Source organism: Eurytemora carolleeae, unplaced genomic scaffold (genome assembly GCF_000591075.1).
Source record: "Eurytemora carolleeae unplaced genomic scaffold, Eaff_2.0 scaffold536, whole genome shotgun sequence".
Lineage (NCBI taxonomy): Eukaryota > Metazoa > Arthropoda > Copepoda > Calanoida > Temoridae > Eurytemora > Eurytemora carolleeae.
The window spans coordinates 138,734-164,010 of NW_019396448.1; the positions used below are offsets into that span (position 1 = coordinate 138,734).

Here is a 25,277-nt window from a genome sequence, read left to right on the forward strand (position 1 = left end):
TACCAACTATATGGGAGAATATGATCTATCATTTAACAGGTATTAAACCTCTAGGATACTACCAACTATATGGGAGAATATGATCTATCATTTAACAGGTATTAAACCTCTAGGATACTACCAACTATATCGGAGAATATGATCAATCATTTAACAGGTATTAAAACACTAGGATACTACTAGAATTCTACCAACTATACGGGATAATTTATCATAATTGATCTCCATTTATAAAATCTATTTTACATGATAAGTTCCAATATGCTTTCACAATATTACATAGGAATATAATCTAATCACAATATTTAGTTAGTCTAGTTGCAGTATAAGTTTACGGAGTTAAGGATGAATGCAGCTAGATCTTTAAACATTGTACAACTATACATATATATAGGCAGTTCAAACAGCGTTTATTACAAATGGGGGGAGAGTGGTGAAAAATAGGTTTATAAATCGCGATTTTTCGACATTCAAGACACGTTAATTAAATACTTATTGTACAATTTTCTTTACTCATTTTTACTTTGACATGATCTTCAGGAACTTGCTTCCATTCCTAACATCTTTGTCTGGTAACCAATTTATAAATCTGCCTGTAATAACCCAGCATGATTCATGGTGTACAGGGCTGCATACAAGAACATTGACAGACTTAAATTCTTGTCCAGATACATAGTCAGAATACCCTCTGAGAACCTCAAGTCACTCTTCTCTAGGCTTATCCCATGATATTTCCTTTGAAACATTCTGGCAAATTATCTTGGGAATATTCTGGTATTTTGGAGCAGGTTCCCTTTTCCTTGGGAACCTCCTTGCACTGCATAGAGGTCACTTCATCACTATGGAAACTCTTGCAGACAGGATTGTTTACCAGGCTGTATTCTCAAACCTTCTCTTTCTATGGAACTTGTCTATATTGCTGGACATTGTCAACCTTGCACTGGTTATCAGTCTCAATGTCTCACTCCTTCTTATAAGTGAACTTCTACACCAACTTCTGCATGCTATTGCACTCCTTCTTGGGGTTCTCATAGGACTGGTTCCTTAACAACACCTGACACAGTTTCTTCTGTACCAGCTGCATATTCATTTACTCTCTGATTCTCTGGAGCCAGATTGACTTTCGTACCGTCTTAACTGTGCCTGTATTACTGCCCATTTGTTCTAGGTACAGCTGTGGAATTTACATACACATCTGTTGTTTCATTTTTGAATTTCACTTCTACAGCTGGCTGGGTTGGTTTTCTTGAATAGTTCTACGTATCATTTGCATTGATCTTTTTTCTTATCTTTTACTACTTTCTTTAACCAAATTGATATCACAGAAATCAAACAATTTCAAAAATTGCATTGCATGATCTTATTTTTTTGTTAAAAGCAGATAAATTTAATCTTAAATCTAAATCTCAACTTTGAAAATAAAAAAATTTAAAAATTTGGTGTTATTTACTTAGAACGAAACAAACATTCTTTTAAATTTGATAATTTAAAATCTTGAAATAGATGTGTCAATAATTTTGAGTTAAAGCATTTTAATTTGTTTTAACATTTAATTCAATATTATATTGAACCTTCGAATGTTTAAACTTGCTGGCCGCTGATTACTATTTTCATATTTGTTTACGAACAAATCTTATATATGTGATGCAGGTTGGATGAGAAGGTTAATTACTCTCGATGCGCTCCAATTTACAGAAAATGTTGTTTCATAAGATAGATAGATAAAAACCTCATTTGACATCACTGATGATGGCTTTGCTTAGAAGACAGCATTTTCTGTACACTGAAGCGCATTGAGAGTAACCGGCCAGCCTTATTATACCAGCTTAGGTATGCTACAAAATTTTTACTCCGTTAAGTTCCCCCATCTGAGAACATAACAAGCTAACCACTGAAAATTGTACTGTCTTCATGTTTGTTTACAAACAAATCTAATATTTGTACTGCAGGTTGGATGAGAAGAGTGTTGATGACAACGGAAAACCAAAATCTACCTCATCTTTCCACACATCTCCCAAAGCAGGTTTGGACAATTTATCTTTTCAGCTTTTTTAGATATTTAGACAGATGGATTGTGAATAGAGACATTTAGACAGGATTGGATTGTGAAAAGAAATATTTAGACAGATGGATTGTGAGAAGAGATATTTAGACAGGATTGGATTGTGAGAAGAGATATTTAGACAGGATTCGATTGTGAAAAAAGATATTTAGACATGATTGGATTGTGAGAAGAGATATTTAGACAGGATTGGATTGTGAAAAAAGATATTTAGACAGGATTTGATTGTGAAAAGAAATATTTAGACAGATGGATTGTGAATAGAGATATTTAGACAGGATTGGATTGTGAAAAGAGATATTTAGACAGGATTTGATTGTGAAAAGAAATATTTAGACAGATGGATTGTGAATAGAGATATTTAGACAGGATTGAATTGTGAGAAGAGATATTTAGACAAAATTTGATTGTGATAAGAGATATATAGACAGGATTGGATTGTGAGAAGAGATATTTAGACAGGATTGGATTGTGATAAGAAATATTTAGACAGGATTGGATTGTGAATAGAAATAAATATAAAGGATTTGATTGTGAGAAGAGATATTTAGACAGGATTGGATTGTGAAAAGAGATATTTAGACAGGATTGGATTGTGATAAGAAATATTTAGACAGGATTGGATTGTCAAAAGAGATGTTTAGACAGGATTGGATTGTGATAAGAGATATTTATACAGGATTGGATTGTGATAAGAGATATTTAGACAGGATTGGATTGTGATAAGAGATTAGTGCATTCAGATTTTTTCAATTCGTTCTTTTATTTCGTTCTTTTTTATTTCTTCTGTAAAAATTTGATTACGTTTGTTTTTAGAATTAATGTTAATTTTCCTTCTATTTCGCTTGTTTTCTAACTGAACGATCTTTTAATTCAATTATCTATTCAGTTAGATCGTTTACTTAATAAATAGTTGGTTTAATAAAAATTAACATCTTTTTTCTAATTTTCGTTTTTTCTTCGTTTTTCTTTTTCCTGCTTATCTGAAAAACAATCATATTTTTATTTCTCTTAAAGTTCTAATTTATTTGTTTATCTTTAATTCAACATGCTGAACAACAACATCGTTCACAAGTTTCGTTTGTTCACGAAAACGATCCTCGTCTCCAGAGGAGTAATCAATTTTGTGGGGAGTAATCTAATTATGTAAAATACTTTTAAACTTCAATTTAACATAAACATGAACAATGTGTAACTTTTTTTCTCTCAGTCAAAGTTCCTTTTATTCTAATTATGTCTTTGTTGTTTGGGGGGTGTGGGTTTCATTAGCTCATCCCATTCTTTGCATGCATTGATTTAGACTTATACTAGAAAAGCTGAGATTTCATTCTTTTCTGCAACTTTTCCTTTTTTGCTTTCCTATCTTTCAATAAATTGCTAGAAAATCTTATAATAAAAAGTAAGCATGCTATTATATATTGAAACGGTGTTGGTAGCTTAGCATTTTATATTATTGTCATTCAACAGAAGACCACTGAAAACAATTGTAATTTGATACCACCAATCAGAATACTTTGAGCCATCAACATGTTAATTGCAAGTTTGAAATTTAAGTTTTTCTCATCCTTCTTATCCTTTTCATCCTCATAATACTTCTCATCCTTATCATCCTTCTTATCCTCATCATCCTTATCATATCCGTATCATCCTTCTCATCTTTCTCTTCTTCCCATCCTTTCTCAACGTTTGCATCGTTTGTATCCTTCTCATCCTTCTCATCCTTTTTATCCTTTTCATCCTACTAATCCTTTTAATCCTTCTCATCCTTCTCATTCAACTCATCTTTTTCATCCCTTCCATCCTTATCATCTTTTCATCCTTCTCATCCTTCTCCTCCTTCTTATCCTTCTTATCTTTTCTTATCCTTTTTATCTTTCTAATTTTGTCATTATTTTCTTACTTCTAACTAAGTAAATTTTAAAATAATTGATTTACTTCCTCTAAAATTGTTTAAACTAGGTGTACCATGTCCTGGAGGGGAACATGGTTCATATGAAACACTCACAGGGAAAAAGTTATGTTGGCTCAAATCTGAACAGCTTCAATCATTGTATAACTCTGGAAAGGCTCCTTTGAATCAAAAATCACCGCCATACCGCGACAGTAAGTCATATTTTTCACTTATGTTAAAAAGTTTTTCTCTTTAACCCTTTTTGGCTTGGGGGGGGGGGTTCAATTTAACGCCCGCTATTGTTTTTTGCAATAACTCAAAAAGTATTTTAGCCAGGAAGCTTAAATTTTCTGGCTTTTTAAACTAATCCATAACTCTCACTTAAAGTTAAAAGCTTGGTTTTACACTTACTGCCTGAGTCCTCAGGTATTCTGCCTAAATGCCTATTTTTAACTATACCCAAAGAGAATAGAATATATATTAGAGTGGAATTTAGTCAATCCTTCGGTATGAATTTTGTCAGTCCCTTTTAGCCTGAAAGGGAGTTCAAAGTGTACAAATCATGTAAATGTTCACAAATTATATGCAATAGAGTACATTAATACAGTATGTTCCCTAGACTATCCATTTCAATTTCGAATTTTTTAATGCTGTTAAATAAACTTAATAAAATAAATTAGGTGAATAAAAAACATCATTTGATTTATAGTTGTAAGGGAAAGTGAAGTGAAAGGCATAGAGTCTATTTGAAATGACAATTGCTCAATTAGGAAACCAGCATATTTCATATATTGGTTTTCTTTTAATATTAATTTTAGATTTGCTATAAAATGATGTTCTAGGGCCCAAAAGGTTAAATTGCGCAAATATGTGAAGTACACATGCAGTATGGAAACAGTACAACAAAATGGCCGTTTTACACTTTTTTCTAGTAAATTCCACTCTAATATATATTCTATTCTCTTTGCCTATACCAGACCAAATCACCTATTTTCAGTTATTGGATTTCAACATTTTATTGCCTTTTTAAAGCCTATAACAAAGCCAAACAGATTGGCCAATTTTGGCAAAGAATTTTTTTGGATAGACGCATTTAAAAGGGAATTTGCACATTTTCAGTTTTTCTTGCATATACATTTAGGTTTTGCAAATATTTTTGCACATTTGAATTATCTGGGTCTAAGACTTTTCCCAAATTTATAATTTGTTGCAATTTGTGCACTTTTTTGAGTCACAAATCTACTTAACATGTCACAATCATTGTACTCTTTCTCCTCGTCCCAAAGATCATTGTATACTCCTTCTCCTGTTTCTGCAGGTTGACCGTCTTGTCTCAGCCGGGAACCCCTAGTTCCTCGGATTCCTAAGTGAATGGTTGGTCGGTATTCCCGACTCTCCTAGGGCCCCACTTGGCGTGGGGCTAAAAATAGCTTGAACTCTATAGAGTAGAAGAATAGGGATAAATATTTTAGCAAACTATTTACACCACCAAAAGATAAAAGATCACAACAATATCCGTTACAGTATAAGTCGCAAAGTACAAAAGTTTCTAGAAAATAACCAGGAAATAAAAACTTTGGTAAAAAAGTCCCAATTTTTTTAAATTCTAGGTCAAAATGCCACTCTGGAAATAAAGTCCTGAGTTTTGGATTCATAGTTTTTTTCCCCTATAATAATAAAGTGTCAGTAAATAAGATCACAGGAAAGTCTGGAAAAAATATATCCAAAGAAAAAAACATTTTTTCTTGGGATTTTTTTTGTTTAAAATCAAACTGGAACCAGAAAAAAATTCCTAGAAAATAAAGTCTTGATATGGTAAGACTTGATTTCCAATGACTTTTTATTTCAAGGCCATTTTCCCACAGGACTTTTTAAGTACCAAAATTAAGCCCTTATTTTTCGAAAACTTTTTTTCGGAGAATTTTTTTGGTGGTGGTCATATATATACCCTTTACATCGTTTTGGTAACTCACATGTCCCAAATATTTTATTATGGGCTTATAACAAAAAATCGTAAAATTGGTGACAAAGTCCAGAGAATTTCTCAGAAACATTCTATTGAAATTCTCAGGAATTTTTGCAGAATAAATTCCTGAGAAATTCTCAGGAATTTCTCGAGACTTTGTCAGTTCCCCAAAAATTCTGTGAAATTGGTGACCAAGTCCTGAGAATTTCTCAGGAATTTCCGGAGAAATATTTGGTAGAATTTCTCGAGACTATGTTTTTGAATTAGTTCCCCAAAAAATCCGTAAAATTGGTGACCAAGTGCAGAGAATTCATCAGGAATTACAGGAGAAATTCTTATGAAAAATTCCAGAGAAAGTCTCAGAAATTTCCGGAGAAATTTTTTGAAAAATTCTCTTATCCCTTAAAAATCTCTAAAAATAGGGACCAATTCCAGAGAATTTCTCAAGAATTTCTGAGGAGTCAGTCACAAGAACTTGTTCTCAAGAAATTCATCAGAAACTCCTCAAAGCAAGTCACCAAAACTGGAGAACTTGAAGAAATTTCTCACTTTTGTTACCTGGGAAGAGGAAAACAGGAATAGGCTCCTTACTTGCAAAAAAGGGCGACATAGATCGACTGTTGGATTATGGGACAGAGGAAATATAGTCAAGTACTGACAGGAACTACCTACTAGTTAGGACTATAGTGGATAAATATGCTTAGCGCACATGTTTGATTAATTTACTCATGACGTTCATCTTAAAGCTGTTGGAAGCATATTTTGTTAAACACAAGAACAAGCCATAGATATTATTATACGAATTTGGTGTATTATTAAGCACAACAAGCAAAAAATGCTGTTTTTTACTTCAAATCCTGAAAACAGTGATTTTCAAAAATATTTTTCGACAGTGGAGCTAGCCTACTTGTACACCCCCACCCCAGCCCTTCAACATCAAATTTTGCCCCACACACCTTACAAAAGTGCTTCATTGCAATTCCTGATTAACCATCTTGCGTGGAATTTACCAAGCCAAATAGTGCCAACAAGTCTTTATGTCTATAGTCTGAGATCCCAGCCCTGTGCTAAGGAACCGATTTCAAATGTGACTATGTTCTTTTTGTGAGAGCATATGTGAGATGTTTTGCTGCTTTAATGTTGATAGTGTTCACAAAGTTATCAATAATACACTGATTTATGTTGATAAAATAAGGATACATTCTTGATCTGCAGTCAAAGGTTTGGTATTGTTGTGAATCTGATTTGTCACTCTACAGCTGGAGCTAGGGTCACTTGAAGCTAAACCTTACAATTGATTTATTTTTTAGGAGCGACTAGATTGGAAATATGCGCAACTCTTGGTCTAAATTGGAGAACCTTTGAGATCGAAACCTTTGATGAGTTCATGTGGTTTTCTACAAGAATGACCGGTAAATAAAAATGAATTGCCAACGTTACTGGTGAAAGGGTGAAGGATTTTCTCTGCTTTTTTCAGCGGAAAATTGGAGAAAATCCTTCCTCCCCTCTCATGGGCAACATTTTCACATCATCTTCTGCCAATCATCAGTTACATCATGTGAGGATTGTGAGTGTCGATTGCTATGAAGATGACATTTAATATGTAATATTAGTGGCAATCAAAAGCGTTTTTTTATCGCATGAAGCCTATACCCCCTTTCATTTTTCGCGAACACTCCCTTTAAAAATTAACTTTTTAGATTATTTGTGATTGCATAATGCAAAATAAATAATCATTTCAGATTTTCTGCATAATACATACTCATTTCAGATTTTAATAAAGTTTTCTTACAGGTCCAGGATGGTTAGCAAAAAGAAATTATTCTGGTAAGTCATTTTTTCAGCTTTTTCACTCCATTTTAAGATTAGGATATATTATGGGAAAAGTTTATATTTTCAAGGTGGACCATGTCGTCATTTTATAAAATGCAATGAAGAAAAGACAGGTTCAATTTCCAATAAACAGAACTATTATTATAGTGTTCCACTTTACCTATCAAATACAAGTTCACATAGTTGAAAATACGAATACCTAACACTTTATTGCAGTGAGGAATGTTTTGGTAATATTTTTACAAGGAAAGATTACACTCTGGTTTGTTTGTAATATACCCAACTTACCAAAAAACATTGTTGAAATGGAAAACAGTTTGTTCAAAATTACAAACGAAACTTTGGCAGATTTTTTTTTATTAAATTTGGCGAATTTCGAACCAGCCATAAAACTTTCCTTGGTTTATGAGTCGTTTAATTGATTATTGGACACAAACACAGTGAAGCCAAACATATTGATACAAGTATTTACATTCACTAGGCTTTTTTTATTAACAATTAACTTTAAACAGTTGCTCTGAAAGTCGCCATTTTTAGTCATTTTAAAATGTTTGCGGATTTTCAAAAATATTAAATATTGACTTTTTCAGGCAATTTATTCAATGTTGTCGCATAGTTGCCACAACATACAGCAATTATATAAATAAAAAAGAAGACGACTTTTGGTTTCAATTTTGATTTAAATCAAGCTGTTAAATAGCATGGATACACAATTAATCATAGAAGTCAAGAAAAGTTATCAATTAAAAAAGCTTCTCTTTGATTGCTTGTAGACTTGTAATTCGAAAAGAACGTTGTTAATAATCACAACTTAAATAAAATTTCGTCTTCATTGTATTGATATAATACCTTGCCATTGTATATGTTTTTAACGTTTAATTGAATGCAAACAGACAAGCAGACTAGTCAAATATACTATATATACAATATACATACTAGTGAATGATGAAATTTGTTTTTAAAAACACTTTACATTTTTAGATATAAGCATTTTTGAGGGTATCTGGATGGATGGTAAGTCTATGGAAAAAAACATTGCTTAAGAAGTACCTTGCAGTTCAGTTTGTCCCCGTTAATATGCCACTATAACCATTATACAAATTCTAATATTTTATTTTTTTACTAGTTGCATTGCAAGCAATTGAAATAAAATAACATAGAAATGCGGAAATTGTTTATTCAAAATATAGTAATAAAGAGGGGTTCCAAATTTTTGTTCAATTTTTTTTTGCATGATTTTTTTTCAGTTAACGACAATGGGTATAAAAACGAAAATTTTCATTCACTTTTTGGAAAATTTGCAAACTTTCGTTTAAAATTCTATTTTTTCCACAAACATTTTTAATTTTTGTTGAAAACAAAATCTCAAATCTTTTGACAACCCATTTTCGTGAAATTTGAACCTAATTTCATAAACATTTTAAAAAGATATTTTGAATTTTCGATAAAAAAACGTTACAATAGTTACAAAAGACTTCATTGATTGGAGTCAAAGTTCAAAGAAATGTCAAGTCAAATTATGGACTGTTCTATACAAAAAAAGGTTTTAATTAGAGGTAAGGATAACATTTAATTTTTTTTTTGAAAGAGATTGATATTGACATTTGTATTTACTGTCACGCTTTTTAATGTTGGAAATAATTTATTTGAATTAAATGAAAGTGATTCAGAAACATTAGTCATGAGATTTGTGACCAAACCCGACACTCGAATGTGGGAGGCTTGAAATATAATCCCATTTTGTACTTGATTTTAATGTAGATATCTTTATTACTTTCCATTTAAATGAATTTTAGTTTATTAATTGGTGTTCTTATATTCTGTAGCTATTTTAACCCGGAAAAAAGACCGTCTTCACTCTTGACTCATTGATGTCATCCCTCTTGACTCATTGATGTCATCCCACTTGACTCATTGTTTTCTTTAGTGCGATGGGATGGAACCAGATATGTCTGGGACAGATCTGGAAAACCTCTGACCAACCGAAAACTTCCAACAATGTAAGAATATTTTAATTGATGAATATTTGAGGAAAGCTTGGGGAAGATATTTATCAGATTGTTAGTTTCTCAAAGTTAATTCTTTTCATTAAAGGAAAGTTGTTAAATATTGCAAGATGACAGTAGTCTGTTCACAAGGAATTTTACTTTAAAATGTTAGGGTGCACAAAGATTATGGTTATCCAATATCCTTTATCCTGTATCCTATATGTTTCTAGAAATCAACTGAAAACATTTTTGAGAGTTTCATGTTTACACGTATTGTGTTTTAAATGCAAGGTAAAACCATATCAGTGTTTTTCAATATAACTAACATTCGTTTATACTAATTTTTAGTAGGAGTAACTTTCAAAAGAACTGCAGTCAGGCGCATACACAGGATTTTGCTGTTATTTTATTTAATGTCCCCTTTGTAGTCCCTTGTTGTCTTTCCCTTTAATTTCCCCCTTTCCAACTCCCCTAATGGTGTCCCCCCCCCCCCAAGAAGACTTGCTAAATACTTGCATAATTCATATAGCTAAAATTGTTCATCAAGTTACTGTAGTTAAAGAAATTTAAAAAGAAGGGGGGGGGGGGGGAGAATTTAGATGAAATGTAAATAATAATAAATTATTTAAAAATAAATGTCTCAAAAAGCACCAAGAAAATTAGTTAAATACTTTTTTCGGGAAAACACCACTTTAAGAAGATGGGGCAAGCTCATTGTTTACCTACTACACCTGATTTTAACCTATGTTCAGAGGAAAGTAGGCCCCCCTGTTCCCCTAGGATGCAATGGGAAGGGGGTTGGGGCAAGAGGACTATTGCCCTCCACCTTGTTGTACGCTACTGACTGGACTGTAGTCTAGTTAATATAAAAAATACGTACTCTTAATTCTTAACTTTGACTTTGTAACACACAAAATCATGATACGCTACGCAAGAACAAACTAGGGTGCAAACAAAATTACTTTAGGCATCGATCCCTGATCCATGCTGGTGATTGTACCCCGACTGATGCAGTTTATGGATGCCCTACACCAACAGTTATAACTGCAGGAGCCTATACCTGCAGAACAAGACCAGTAAGCTTTAAAAAGTCTAAAATGTTTGGTGAGACTAGAGATTACAGTTAGGTACACGATCCCCCCCCCCCTTTTCAGAAAAATGTAGATTAACGTATAACTAGATGTTGTTGGTTGAATTGCTTAAACTGTTAAAAAAAGTTCAGGAAGATTATTAATTTTATATTCTTTAAATTAAATAATTAAAAAGCCATATACAATTACGACTTTTAAAGTATAATTTGTTTGAGGTATAAAGGCTGTTTTGTTATTATTTCTATTCCATTCCATATTCTATAAATTTCTCTCTAATCTCTAGTAAATTAAAGTTAAAAACTTTTGCTTTTTTAGAATATTTTTTTTATTAACCAATTTTCAAATTTTAAGTTAACAAAAGAAATGTGTTAACAAAAAATCCTTTAAACATAACTTGACACAGAATTCTTATAAATATTTTTTTATTTTACCAGATAAAGACGCAAACTCTGGACTTCTTCAAACAAGCAATCGGAGGTTGGAACCGGAACATGGACGGACAGGGTCCAACCTACTCAAACTGCAATGGAGAATGGTCAAGGGATATTGGTGCACCATTTTTTGAGTAAGTTTTTTAAGCCTCTTTTTAACATTTTTTTGTCTTTATTTTTTTATACATAATAAGGTGTATTCTATGTCGGTAGTTTCATATACATGGTAAGGTTTATTCTATTCCGTCCTGTATCATACTTTTTTGGCGCTTTTGGAAAGAAATAAAAAAAACGTCGCTGTTTTCTACTTCATTGCGTTATGCAAAGTGTGTTGTAAGAAAGGGAGGGAAGGCGGATTGACAATCAAACCCATAGAAAAGTCTCTGAAACCCACAGGCGCGCAACAAGACATTCAGCAAGGGGGGGGGGAGGGTCAATTGCAAATAGTAAGCAAATAGCGCAACATTTTTTTTGTTGCCCCACAAACAAAATGTGTATTATAATCAACAATTAAAAACTGAAAAATATGCACCGTAATTTCGGGTCATGGTTTACGTACGGAAATGATCCGGAAATTTTTTTCCTTTCCATTGTGGTTAAGGTTCAGGAAATCCGGAATTCCGGAACGATTTTTTCCCCGTAAACCGGAAATTTCTGGAACGTTTATACAGAATATGGAACGTTCCGGAATTACGGAACGTTCTGGAATATTGTCCCAGAAAATTCCGGTTTACGGAAAAAAAATTCCATAATTTTCTAGGAAAAGGTTCCGGAAAACGTTAAAGACATCTTTAACTTATGTAAAAGATAAAACCAGTGTAATACTATCTACATGCATAATAACAGAATGTGCACCTGGTTTAGCTCTAGTCTAAGTAATACTACTGTGCATTATCATAAAATATAAATCCTGACTGCCATGTCTCAAAATAATTTCAGCTACAGAAAACTGAGGAAAGGAAGAGGCAATTCTTAAGTCTATTTGATGTTGTTACGAAGCAAATAGGTTAAATACTAAATAGTAAATTATAAAATTACTTTTAAATTGGTCTGTATACAGTATAGTATACAGACCAATACAGTATACAGTATAGTATACAGTATAGTATAGTATAGTATACAGTATACAGTATACAGTATAGTATACAGTATAGTATACAGTATAGTATACAGTATAGTATACAGTATAGTATAGTATAGTATACAGTATAGTATACATTATAGTATACAGTATAGTATAGTATAGTATACAGTATAGTATAGTATAGTATACAGTATAGTATAGTATACAGTACAGTATAGTATACAGTATACAGTATACAGTATACAGTATAGTATAGTATACAGTATACAGTATACAGTATAACAAGGGTGGGGGTGGGGTCTCTCTAAAAACAGACGGTAGTTGGGGTAGTGAGGGTAGTTGCCATTCAGATTCACCTTCAAAGGTAGGGGTGGGTTCTCTCTAAAACAGACGGTAGTTGGGGAAGTAAGGGTAGTTGCCATTCAGATTTACCTCCAAGGGTGGGGGTGGGGTCTCTCTAAAAACAGACGGTAGTTGGGGTAATAAGGGTAGTTCCCATTCAGATTCACCTTCAAGGCTCTAAAAACAGATGGTAGTTGGGGTAGTGAGGGTAGTTACCATTAAGATTTATCTTCAAGGGTGGGGATGGGGTCTTCTCTCTGAAAACACACGGTAGTTTGGGTAGTGAGGGTAGTTGCCATTCAGATTCAGCTTCAAAGGTGGGGGTGGGGTCTCTCTAAAAACACAGTGGTCCGCAGGAAAAGTGGAAAATTAAGACGACATTTGTAAATAAAAAAACGGTGGTCCGCAAAAAAAAGTGGAAAATGAAGAGGACATTTGTAACTAAAAAATACAGTGGTCTGCAGAAAAAATGGAAAACGAAGACGACATATGTAAATAAAAATACAGTGGTCCACAGAAAAAAGTGGAAAATGAAGACAACATTTTTTAAATAAAAAATACAGTGGTCCGCAGAAAAAGTTGAAAACAAAGACAACATTTGTAAATAAAAAGAATTCAGTGTGCAAAAAAAGTGGAAAACGAAGACGTAATTTTTAAAAATTGGTCCGGAGAGAAAAAGTTGGAAACAAAGAAGACATTTGTAAATATAAAATACAGTGGTCATTAGTAAAAAGTGGAAAACGAAGACGACATTTGTTAAAAATGCATTGGTCCCCAGAAAAAAAATAAAAAATGAAGACAACATTTGTTAAAATGCAGTGGTCTCCAGAAAAAAATGGAAAACGAAGACGACATTTAATAGAAAATACAGTGTTCTGCAGAGAAATGTGGAAAACGAAGACGACATTTGAAAAAAAAACACACTACCTTACCGTCTGTTTATAGAGAGACCCCACCTCCACCTTTGAAGAATCTACCCTCACTACCCCAACTACCGTCTGTTTTTTGGAGAGACCCCTCCCCCACCCTGGAAGCAGAATCTGACAGTATTTGGGGTAGGGCTGGGCACGGTCCGACTTTTTTGAAATTGTTCCGTTCCGTTCTAGAACGAGGGCCTTCAGCTAAATCGTTCCGTTCTCATTCCTCTTTTTTATCGTTCCGTTCTCGTTCTGTTCTGTTCCGTTCTGAGTAGAAGAACGGTCTTCCTGTACCATTCCGTTCTTGGCGTTCTTAGTTGAAGAACAGTTGCATCCCTCTTGTTCTGTTCTTAATCAAGAACGTTTCCATCCCGCGTTCCGTTCTTAGAAACGAACAATTACATCCAAGACAAAATTTTTATTAAAAAGAGTTGTTTAAAAAGTAAAAAAATTACGACTTTTTAATTAAAAGTTTTTGACGGTAAATAATAATATTTTAAATTTAGAGTTAAAAGAATAATCTTAGATAATTTCAGGGCTGAGCAATGTATAATTTTGTGAGATCGTTCTTGATTGTTATGTTTGTTCTTGGGAAAGAACGATCGTTCCACCAGGAACGCGCCCAGCCCTAAATTGGGGTACTTGGGTTTAACTACCCTCACTACCCCAACTACCATGTGTTTTTAGAGAGACCCCACCCCCACCCTTGAAGCTAAATCTTAATGGCAACTACCCTCACTACTCCAAATACCATGTGTTTTTAGAGAGACCCCACCCCCACCCTTGAAGCTAAATCTTAATGGTAACTACCCTAACTACCCCAACTACTGTGTGTTTTTAGAGAGACCCCACACCCACCCTTGAAGTTAAATCTTAATGGCATCTACCCTCACTACCCCAACTACCGTCTGGTTTTAGAGAGACCTCACCCCCACCCTTGAAGCTTAATTTTAATGGCAACTACCCTCCCACCCCAACTACAATGTGTATTTAGAGAGACCCCAACCCCACCCTTAAAGGTGAATCTGAATGGCTACTAACCTTACTACCCCAACTACCTTCAGTTGTTAAAGAGACCCCATCCCCACTCTTACTATGGGTTTATTCTATGTGCATAGTATACAATATGGGTATTGATTCCCTTAAATCAATTTTTTCAGCTTGTTTCTGAAATTATTAAAACTCTCCGACCTCTGTTATCTGCACTACCCCTCTTCTGAGGGGTACACAGTTCAAAGTTGAAAAACGGGGTTTTTATACTTACTGAATATTGTCAGTCCCTTTAATATTAATGTTAAAGATAATAATTGAGATCTAGACAACTCTGAATGAAAATAATAATGTATTTAAACAGCCTTAATTTTAAAAGGTTGAAAAGCCTTGGCCTTTGATTTGAACTCACCAACTAAATTATACTTAAAATTCGGTGATGGTGATGGACCAAACCTCTCTAGAGTAAAAAAGTAAATGTTAGTTCCACATTTTTTGAAAATATATTTTGGTCTGGGTTGACCCTCGTCAGTTCTAACGATATAATAACCATCAAAATCGGTAAAAAAAAAATTTATTTTGTAAAAAATCACAAGAAAATAAACAAACAAAAAAGATTATTTAAAATAAAAATTTGGGCTGTCAAATGGACATACAAACTCAGATTATGAGATGGAAAAAAGACAAGTTGCAAATATTCACTTTTAAAAAGAATGTTTTAAGACAATTATTATTCCTTGAGATTGTTTCTGTCACAAAGGTTAAAAACAAACTATTTAGATGTATGTGTAAATCGGGGGGTGGGGGAGGGGGGGACGGCTTGTTTAAGGAGGGAAATTTAAACCTTGGAATTGGACATAAACAACTCTTTTTTTTAATTATACTTTTTTTAGCCTTGGACATATACATTTAAAGTCGCAATTCACTTTTCTTTCAATCAAATTAGAAAGTAGTCAATTGTAAAGTACTGCAGAATTTTTGGGTTGTTCCCAAATTCACTGTGCCTCTTTCCTAGGTTTGTTCCTTTTAATGGTTGGCAAGCTACTGGACTACTTGATATAACTGACGGTTTAGGTTTACGACTGCAATATTATGATATTAATGTAAGTTACCTTCATCACTTTTATAAGCATTCTTTTTTCACGAGTAGAAAGTACTTTTAACCCTATCCTTGCTGGGGTACTTGAAAACCAGGATACGCTGGGGGGGGGGGGTCAATTTGACCCCCCCTCTAAATCCCATGTTTTATGTCCAAATATGACAAATGATACATCATTAGAAAGCTCTTGTGCTCTACTTTTAGAATCTGCAAAAACCCCCCCCCAGCAGGAATAGGGTTAAGGTAATAGAAATATTTTTATTTTTAGAATTACTATGATCAAATAGCATATCAAAACCACGAGGAAATAGCTTGAAATTTGCCTTTATTTGCCTTTCTTTATTTGCTATTTCAAAAGTTCATTTAAGTACAATAAAACCCTTAATAACGAATACATCGGAATAATTTATCAAATGTTGTCTAGACAATTTTTCAATGAGTTTTATACTATATTACGTAATTTTCAGTATTTGTGAAAATAAATAAATAGCCATGAATATGCGGGAACAGTTTTAAAGAGTTCCATATAATCATATAATTAAAAAACTAAATATCTGCAACATTCCAATATCAGAAAGTGAAGAATACGACATTTAATGAATTCTTTGGATGTATTCGTTATTAAGGGTTTCACTGTATTGCACAGCAAAATGTGTAATTTGATTTGTCACCATAATGTATCAATATGTTCTTATTATATACAATATGTTCTTTTTATTTACAAGATCTCAATCCAAACACTGTCGAGTCTCACATTCCTCACAAGGATTTCTGATTTAAAAACGCACTTGTTTAATGATTTCTCTCTTTATGAGGAAGTTGAGCCCAACATTCCTTGATATATTTCTGTTCTGACGCACTTACACTGCTATAAAACATTTACTATTATTTTATAAGAAAGGAAAAGTGTATTTCTAAGGTACCAGGTCATTTCCATCCACAGTTCCTAGAAAATTTCCAGTCCAGTCTATGATATTTCCAGTCCTTGCATTCAGTAACCTGAAAATAAAGCATTTAATGCATTAAATCATCATGATTATTTGGAATTATGTTTTCAGTCCCCCTGATTTTTAAAGGAAACTCCAGAAGAAATTACTGATGGAGCTGGTGATAATGGAAAAGCTTGGATGGTACGAGAAGGATCAGGGCTTCTGAAGATGAATATGTTCGGGTAAATCAGATTACATATTTAAAAAAATCTAGACATATACAATATACAACTTTAAAAGTGTATTACATGAAGAGGAAAATAGTTTTTAAAATTGAAAAAGTCTTACTGACCTCCATTATGATCAGAAAAATTACAAAATGCAAATATCCTCCTTTCTGGGGTTTAATATTTCTTTACCCTAATTCATCTAGTTGTCCTTTTATATTTTAGAATATGTAGACATCCGAATGCCGGTCATTCTGCTTTTGATGTGATGAACGCAGCGGTAATTTTTTGTTTGTTAGACCAAGTTAGGCATTTTTTTTCATTTTTAACTGTATTCAATATGCCGAGAAATTCTTTTAATCTGCGCATTTTTATTGTGTAGAATTGTGCTACTAAACTTATGTAAAGCTTGCCTTGATTTGATTTAATCCTCTCTTCCCATCTTGCAACAACAACAATAAATTTTATGGTGTTTTTAAGATAAAATTTTTGTAATTTCTTAGCCAATAATCTTTTGTTCTTTTTTGTCATTGCCATTTTAATACTTTCTCGGTTCGGCTTTTTTTGTATAAGAAAGCTTTTTTCTTTTAGATATGGCTATTCTCAAGGTTATAGTGCAAGGAAAGTTATTTTAGAGGTTTATGTATATTTTGTATAGCGCAAAAATAATAGAACATCAAATGCCAAATGAGCAAAAATCTTTAAATGATCACAAAATGTATGCTAAACAGTTAGGACAACTTTTTCAAAAATATCATACAATTTTACAATAAAGTTAAGTTATAAAAATCTCTTTAAGGTATTCTTAAAGAGATTTTTATGATAAAACGTCTGTAAAATGCAAACTCTCTCTTTCATTTTTCTTCTTTCTCTTCTCTTCTATTTTCTACTCTTCTCTTCTATTTATCTTCTTTTCTCTTTTCTTCTCTTCTTTTTTCTTCTCTTCTCTTTTTTTCTTTTTTTCTTCTATTTTTTTTCTTTTCTTCTCTTCTCGACTCTTCTGTTCTCTTATCTCTTTTCTTCTCTTCCTTTATCTTTTATCGTCTCCTCTTTGTTTACTCTTTGTTGTTGACATTTAATCGATTTTGAGATCAACAATGCAGTACGATACAATGTTATGATTTTTCTCTGATTTGTTTACATTTCTAGTTTGTAGACCTAATTAAACTTACTGCATTTGTACTCCATAATTAGGCATTTGATCATTTGGCATTTGATATTCTGATATTTTTGCGTCACATCCTGACATGGGATCCATCCATAGAGAATAGAATATATATTAGAGGGGAATTTAAAGAATCTCTCAGTATGAATTTTTTCAGCCCCTTTCAGCCTGAAAAGGAGTTCAAAGTGTACAAATCATGTAAATGTTCACAAATTATATGCAGTAGAGTACATTAATACAGTATGTTCCCTAGACTATTCATTTCAATTTAGAATTTTTTAAAGCTGTTAAATAAACTTTATAAAGAATTAGGTGAATAAAAATCATCATTTGATTAATAGTTATAACGGAAAATCATCGTTTGTAAAGTGAAAGGCATAGAGTCTATGTGAAATGATCATTGGTCAATTATGAAACCAGCCTATTTCATAATTTGGTTTTCTTTTAACATTAATTTTAGATTTTCTATAAAATGATATTCCAGGGCCCAAAAGGTTATATAGCATAAGTATGTGAAGTACACCTGCAGTATGGAAACAGTACAACAAAATGGCCGTTTTACACTTTTTTTCTAGTAAATTCCCCTCTAATGTATATTCTATTCTCTTTGGATCCATCTTTCACATTAAAAATCAATGAAATATTATGGTCTTATAGGAAACTTTTATGTGAATTATCAACATTTTCAAAATTCAATGCTTTTATCCTCCTCGGATACTAAACGAAACGAACACTGATGCATCTATTCTTGTTTATAAATTCCACCTGGAGAAAACTGGTTTCAATATGAACGCAGAGTATACGCAACTGCAGTTAACTTTCCTTGCATTATAAGTTATGCTTTCTTTACAAAATAACTATGCTTTTACGGTATTTACTTTCTAATTCTTAATTGTGGCTCTATATTTAAGCATTTTCTCTTGTACAATAAAAACAGGAACAAAAGTTTTGTGGATTTAAGAATATTTTTTTGTGGATTTTTAAAATAAAAAATTTTGAGACACTTTTAGTAAATTGAGCATCCCTACGCAAAACTTGGCCCTGAAGGGTTCAGCTGTTTTAACGTTTATTGGATACAAACAGACAGACAAGCAAAGTTGATATTTAGATAGATTATATTTTTTACATTTAATTATTAATGTCCCATATTAAATGCTGAAAATATAATTTTTTCACATATTACTTATGAATGGCAATATTTTTCATCCCTTGTTAATTTTTTCACAACTAACATTAACATATGATTAATACTTTTCTAATCCATTTTTCAAGAGTCTAAATTTTGATCTGATAGCTTCAACAATAAAAAACAATGTTTTATTATAGTGGGAATATGCACTAGCGTTTTATTCCAACTTTCCTGCCTGTCGTTGGGATACTACTTCGGGATCGAAAACTGGATTGATATGTGAAAAGCTAGGTGCATTTTATTTATATGTATGTCGTAAGTTTAGAAAACTTTCTGTTGTTTAAAAAGTCTAAACTTTTTCAAAACTCTACAGATATCACAACTTTGTTAACCCAGTCTCTGTTGGGGTACTTGATAACCAGGTTAGGCTTGGAATTTGACCCCCCCCCCCCTCTAAATCCCATGTTTGATGTCCAAATATGACAAATGATACATCATTGGAAAGCTCTTATCCTCAAATTTTCGAATCTGCAAAAAAAATTTTTCAAATTTGAACAAATTTAATTTTTATTTGCAAAATCCAGTTTTAAATTAAAAATGTTTTAAAAAATGTGTAATTAAGAAAAACTGAAAATGTGCAAATTTCTTGTGATGGGTTGTATAAAAATAGTTTGCAGAAATTTCTTTGCAAAACTTATGCAATCCGTTTAAGCTAAAATTTATCAAGATATGATATCTAAAAGTGGTTCAAAACAAAGATTTAGTTTGTTACAGGAAAAAGTAGTCATTCAGGCAATTTGGCTTAGGCTCAGGCAGTTAGTATAAAAGCCTGTTTTTGACTTTAGTAAAAATTGAGCCCCCCCCCCCCCCCCCCCCGGCAGGAATAGGGTAAAAGAATTTTCATTTTTAATTATTTGTTTCTAAAGAATTGGTTAATTTAGATTAAAAAAAAAAATTTCAAAAATTATTTTTAGCTTCTGGGCCTCCCGGACCTGTGTATGCAGAATTTATGTATACAAAAGTTGAATTAACAAATTGCCTTGTACCTATTCCTACTAACATGAGGTGATATAAAAATATTGAGCATATTAACTAAATTCAACTATTATTTGATATTTGGAATTTTGTGAAAACAATAGTAAACCTAAAACCCTGATTAAAAACTGAAATTTTACTTTCCTAGCTGAGCTTTTTCGACGCATTTTTATAAAGTTGATGTTTCATAATAATTTTTTTCAATTGATTTTTCGCTTTTATTTTGTTTTCATGGCTGGCACTGGATTTTCTAACATTCCTGGAAAATATAAAAAGGTCGTCTTCATTATCAAAAACCTCGAAACAGGCATGAATGTTTTCTAAAGTAACTCTCGAGTCATAAAAAATTAAAAATATTATGAAACATCAACTTTATACAAATGTGTAGAAAAAAAATCATTGATTACAGGTTGTAATAGTTGAATGATTTGTTTGGAATTACATTGATTTTTTACGATCCGAGTTAAATATTGCAACTTTCTGAATTTGTATGGACACTACGTTCTTTGGTATGAGTCTTTTTAACAATTTTCTCGTTATAGACACAACAGAATCCCCATTGAATATTTTTTGACGTAAACCTTTACCCCCTTTAATTTTTAGAGAACACTCCCTTTAACGTGATGTTAAATGATTTACTTTTTATCAAGTAAGATTTGCGGCCACCTACCAACTGTGCAGTTTCACCCTTTAACATTTATATGCCCTTTAAACCAACTATTCATTTGTATCTATAAATTCAAACCATCTTTCAATTTTGTTTTTTTTAAAACCAAATGGTGAGGTATCAAGACACACATTTTTAGAGTAAATTAAATAGATATCCTGATATGATTGTGGACGGGAGTGGTAATCCATATAAGACCAATAATAACAATTTTTGGTACAACTGCCAGAAACCTAAAGGATATGTAAGTACACGATTATTAATTTTATATTTTGTAAATAAAATTGTTATACTGCGGACTATCAAATTTGATAAAACTAAGCTTTTAAGATTTTTTTTGGGACATTCATCTTAGATAGAAATTTAATCTTTGCTTTTAAGAACTTTGATCTTTAATTACTTAGAATAGAATTCGACCCGATCAAGAAGTTTTAAAGATGTTTTAATAAAACCACATGAGGTTAATTATTTAAATGGTTTGATTCATGGTTATAACTGGAAAGAAGTTTTCCCATATTAAATAATAAGGCACAAATCCTTAACCCTATAAAGGCTGAGGGGTCTAAATCTATGTATAGCATGGGAGAGGGGGGGGGGCATTCAATGTCCTTATAATGAATTCTGATATAATTAATAGAATTTAAATATTCAGTATAGCAAATATATCCATCAAATGAATTCTAAAACTCTGCCTGGTGGACTGGCTAATATTAGACTCTCCTTCAACTATTATTGCAGTAAGTTCAATTTTTTTAGAAGCAGCATTTCTTTTAATGTTTTTAAATAACACCAAGCAATACTAAACTAAAATATGTGGATGAATATCCAGTGTTGTTTTTTAGTCAAATACATAAATATTTTAAAACTTGAAATTTTAACTTTATGTTGGCATTCTTGTATCCTAAATAAAGTCTTTGCATCATGTTCTCTAAACATGTGTTGTTGTAGCCAATGTAAGTGTTTCCATTTGCAAAACTTTTGTGCAATTTTTGCAAAAGAAAGTGCAAATTTTTTGCGCAGTTGTTCTCAAATTTTGATTAGCCCAAAATTGCGCTTTTCCGCTTTTGCATTATTCAGTTTTGGGCAAATTCTCATTAAAAGGTTGATTAAATGTGTAAACTGTATAAATTACTTATCTATGAGATTGCTTTTTTTGGAATATAATTGCAATGCTTAAAAAAACGGATTACTTGCCTAAAACTTTATTTTGCAACCTGATGCATGATGTGCACGCAAAAATCGAGCAGTATTGTCCAACTACTCCTTTTTAAACCTAAGCTCTTTGCTAGATTGCAACTCTAGTCAAAATCTTGTGACATGGGATTGAACCTCACTTTCATAACTAGTGACGCTAATCACTTCATTCACAAAGCCATGGATCTCTCTCTAATCTCTTTACATGTCAGCAGTATTTGCGTATCAGACAGTTTGGAAAGCATTTATACCTTTCCAAAACAGTTGATTTAAGTCCTACATCAATTTTCTTTGACATTTTTATTATAAGCAACACTCAAAATATATAAACATTTATAGATGGTGTGGATAAAAATAACTGTAATATGACAGTGTATCAGGAACAGATTGGGCCTACTTTTTATAAAAGGTTTGATTTAACTTAATAGAACAAACTTATCCCCCACCCCCCAGGAAAAGGATGCTTGATAAAAATTTGTCAAATTTAGACATTCATTAAGACATTCATTTTTCTAAATTTCTCTCAAGAAAAAATAATGTTGAAGGTTTGTTTGAGCTGCTTTTGATGTCTGATTTACATTTTTTCTAACAATTGACAATATGACATATATTTCAGACTGTGGTTGGTAATAAATAAAAAGTTAAATCCTTTTATTTTCTTTGATGCTCTTAGATTATAATAAGAAATTTTGCAGAGCAATTACAAGGTCTGCTTAAGGTTCATTAATATCCCCCCCCCCCCATGATTTGCCAAAAGAAAATCAAAAAATTATATTTTGAACGTTCAACAAACATTCATCAATTTAGATCAGAAATAAAGATTCATTTTGAATTTATTATAGACCAAAATAAACGAAAATTTTATTTGATAAAGAGTTAACCTGTTAACCCTGGAGAATGAGGACAAGAGTCCAGACTGGAAATATTTCTCAATAATGCTTCCACCCAGCCCAGTAGACTTTAAGGTAGTAAATATGTTTTTAATGGTTTTTTATTTTTACCATTATTTGTCATGATTTTCTATATTTACTCATCATTTAAAGTTTTTCTTAGAGATTATAAAACATGAAAGATTTTTTTAATTTTTTTAGATTGTACTTCTTGGTGAGATTGGACAAATTGATGGTGGACTTGGTATTGATAACTTTGTTTTTAGTACTCAACAAAAATGCAATCCAAGGTGTGTACATTTTGGGTGGATTTCTAAGTTTTGAGACACAACAATTGCTTATGAAATTATTTTCAAATCCAAAATATGATTATTTAGTTGGCATTCTGTAACTGGATATGAATTCATCACTGACCTTTCTTATTATGAGGAGAACTTTCCTAGGTAATGTTTAACATAGATTCATAATTTTAAATAAGTCTTAATTTGTTTTTCATTTTGTTTATGTTCCTGGTTTTCCAAAGAACTTTATTGTACCAAAAATCTGAATATATCATCCTCCCATGTGTCACCTCTTATTTATGCTTCTTCTACTTCCCTTTCTTATTTTTCTCAATCTATTGTTTGATTTCCTATAATTTTTTTAAAACATCGTTATTTATTTTGGTCTCATTAGTTTTTTAGTTAAAACAATTTTTTTAGCTTAATTGAGATTTCTTTAACAAAAGTTTTTTACTAACGTTATTGATTTGAGGAACTCCTCCATTTTGAATCAAATATAAAACTCCTGAATACTTAGGAAGGAAAGCTTTACTGGAGGTGGAATCAACTTAGATGATCTGAAAAATAGATATAAAGTTGTAGTTGTTCCTGGGATCAAATCTGTAGAACAATGTTCAAGGTATGAGAATTTTTACAATGTTTTTGTTAGCTGCCCTTCTCTATTAAAAAATGGGAGTTTGAGGCCAATTTCTTAGGACTTGAATATTTTAAAGACTGGTAAAGTGATAATCAAATAAATTCCAGCCAAGACAATTTTGTTTTAAAAACATAATGAAAAAAGTTCCTGGAAAACAGGCTTATTGATACACTGAATTAATTACTAAAAAAAAATAAAGAGAATGGGTTCAATTAATGGTTATTCAATGCATATACATTTTAGGTTCTGCGGTCTTGGAACCCAATGTGATATGTTTAACTTTGATCCAACAACAATGAAATGTTCATATTTTCCTCATGCTGCTTTGAAACCAAGAAATCTGATGGAAGTTATTCAATTATCAGCAAGCCCAACAAGCAAAATATATTTCATGGAATGCAGTCAATCCATGGAATTAAATCTTATTGCTCAGTCAGATCCGACTACTAGCAATCTACGGGATTATGAAATATCTCACACCTGCACCTCAAATTATCGACTTGGAGTAGCAGTTGAATTAACTGAACCACAATTTTTAAAATCTTCTATGGCAGGTTACCAAAGTTTACCAACTGCTTTTTGTAATGGTCCGTTCCAGTTTAGTAGAGATAAATCACTTTCGATTGTTGACCTGGAGAATCTTGGGTTTACTCAAGACTATATATCCAAGATAAAACCTGCTGCTGTGACATCACATTACACTTGGGTTAAACCTAATGCTTTAAATAATTGTAAAGTTAATACAAGTTCTGATCTTAATTCATGTATAATACAAGGTTTAACATCAACGAAATTTGACTTAACCCTCCTAGTTGATGGCATTTCACTAAAATCCCAAAGTCTAAGCATTCCTAGAACAACACGAAACAATCAGTGTAATCAAGTTCTTGGAACTTGTGGGGGTAACACATTTGATTTTGTTGCTGTTATTGGAATTAAAGAGTTTCCAGTTGGAGATGTAGTTCTCAAAGCAACTGCAAGCACAGAAGAAGCTCTTGGGTTAGGACTAGTCTCAGGGGGCACAGAACTCTTAATTGACAGTCCTTTCATGATTGGATGTTTCTCACTTCTAAACAATCTTGTTGGAGAAACTACTTCAAGTGCATCAACGGCAAAGGAATGTATAGTGGCTTGTGTTGATAAATTAAAAAGATTTGCTGCTATATCTGGAGGGACCTGCAACTGTTTTGAAGAATTTCCCAGTCATTCTGTTTTACCTGACCAGGTTAGATTAAATAAAAGGCATGAAGGGAAAATATTAATTGTCAAATGAATAAGATAGTTTGCAAATAAAATGAGTTTGCAACAGTTATGTTAATGGTGTAATGCAGGAAGAAATATGTCAATACTATAACAGTCCCTTATATATAATTAAATATATCTATCCCAGACATTATTGATTCCCTTTTCCCCACTTTAAGAGATTGAA

General features: G+C 32.2%; 1 protein-coding gene across 1 annotated transcript in view; it reads left to right on the forward strand.

Moving 5' to 3' along the window:
• Positions 1–25,277, forward strand: part of LOC111703493 (uncharacterized) — a gene marked incomplete in the record, with an annotated part of 58,343 nt that overhangs the window by 1,355 nt on the left and 31,711 nt on the right. Inside the window, 22 exon segments of the mRNA XM_023475441.1 lie at positions 56–98; positions 1,950–2,023; positions 4,022–4,165; positions 7,230–7,331; positions 7,714–7,746; positions 8,734–8,766; positions 9,680–9,752; positions 10,708–10,816; positions 11,266–11,396; positions 15,611–15,698; positions 16,771–16,865; positions 17,076–17,130; positions 19,342–19,435; positions 20,119–20,209; positions 21,000–21,090; positions 21,499–21,583; positions 22,380–22,449; positions 22,915–23,005; positions 23,132–23,220; positions 23,308–23,373; positions 23,729–23,830; positions 24,092–25,073. Coding sequence (XP_023331209.1) covers positions 56–98; positions 1,950–2,023; positions 4,022–4,165; positions 7,230–7,331; positions 7,714–7,746; positions 8,734–8,766; positions 9,680–9,752; positions 10,708–10,816; positions 11,266–11,396; positions 15,611–15,698; positions 16,771–16,865; positions 17,076–17,130; positions 19,342–19,435; positions 20,119–20,209; positions 21,000–21,090; positions 21,499–21,583; positions 22,380–22,449; positions 22,915–23,005; positions 23,132–23,220; positions 23,308–23,373; positions 23,729–23,830; positions 24,092–25,073 — 2,741 coding nt within the window.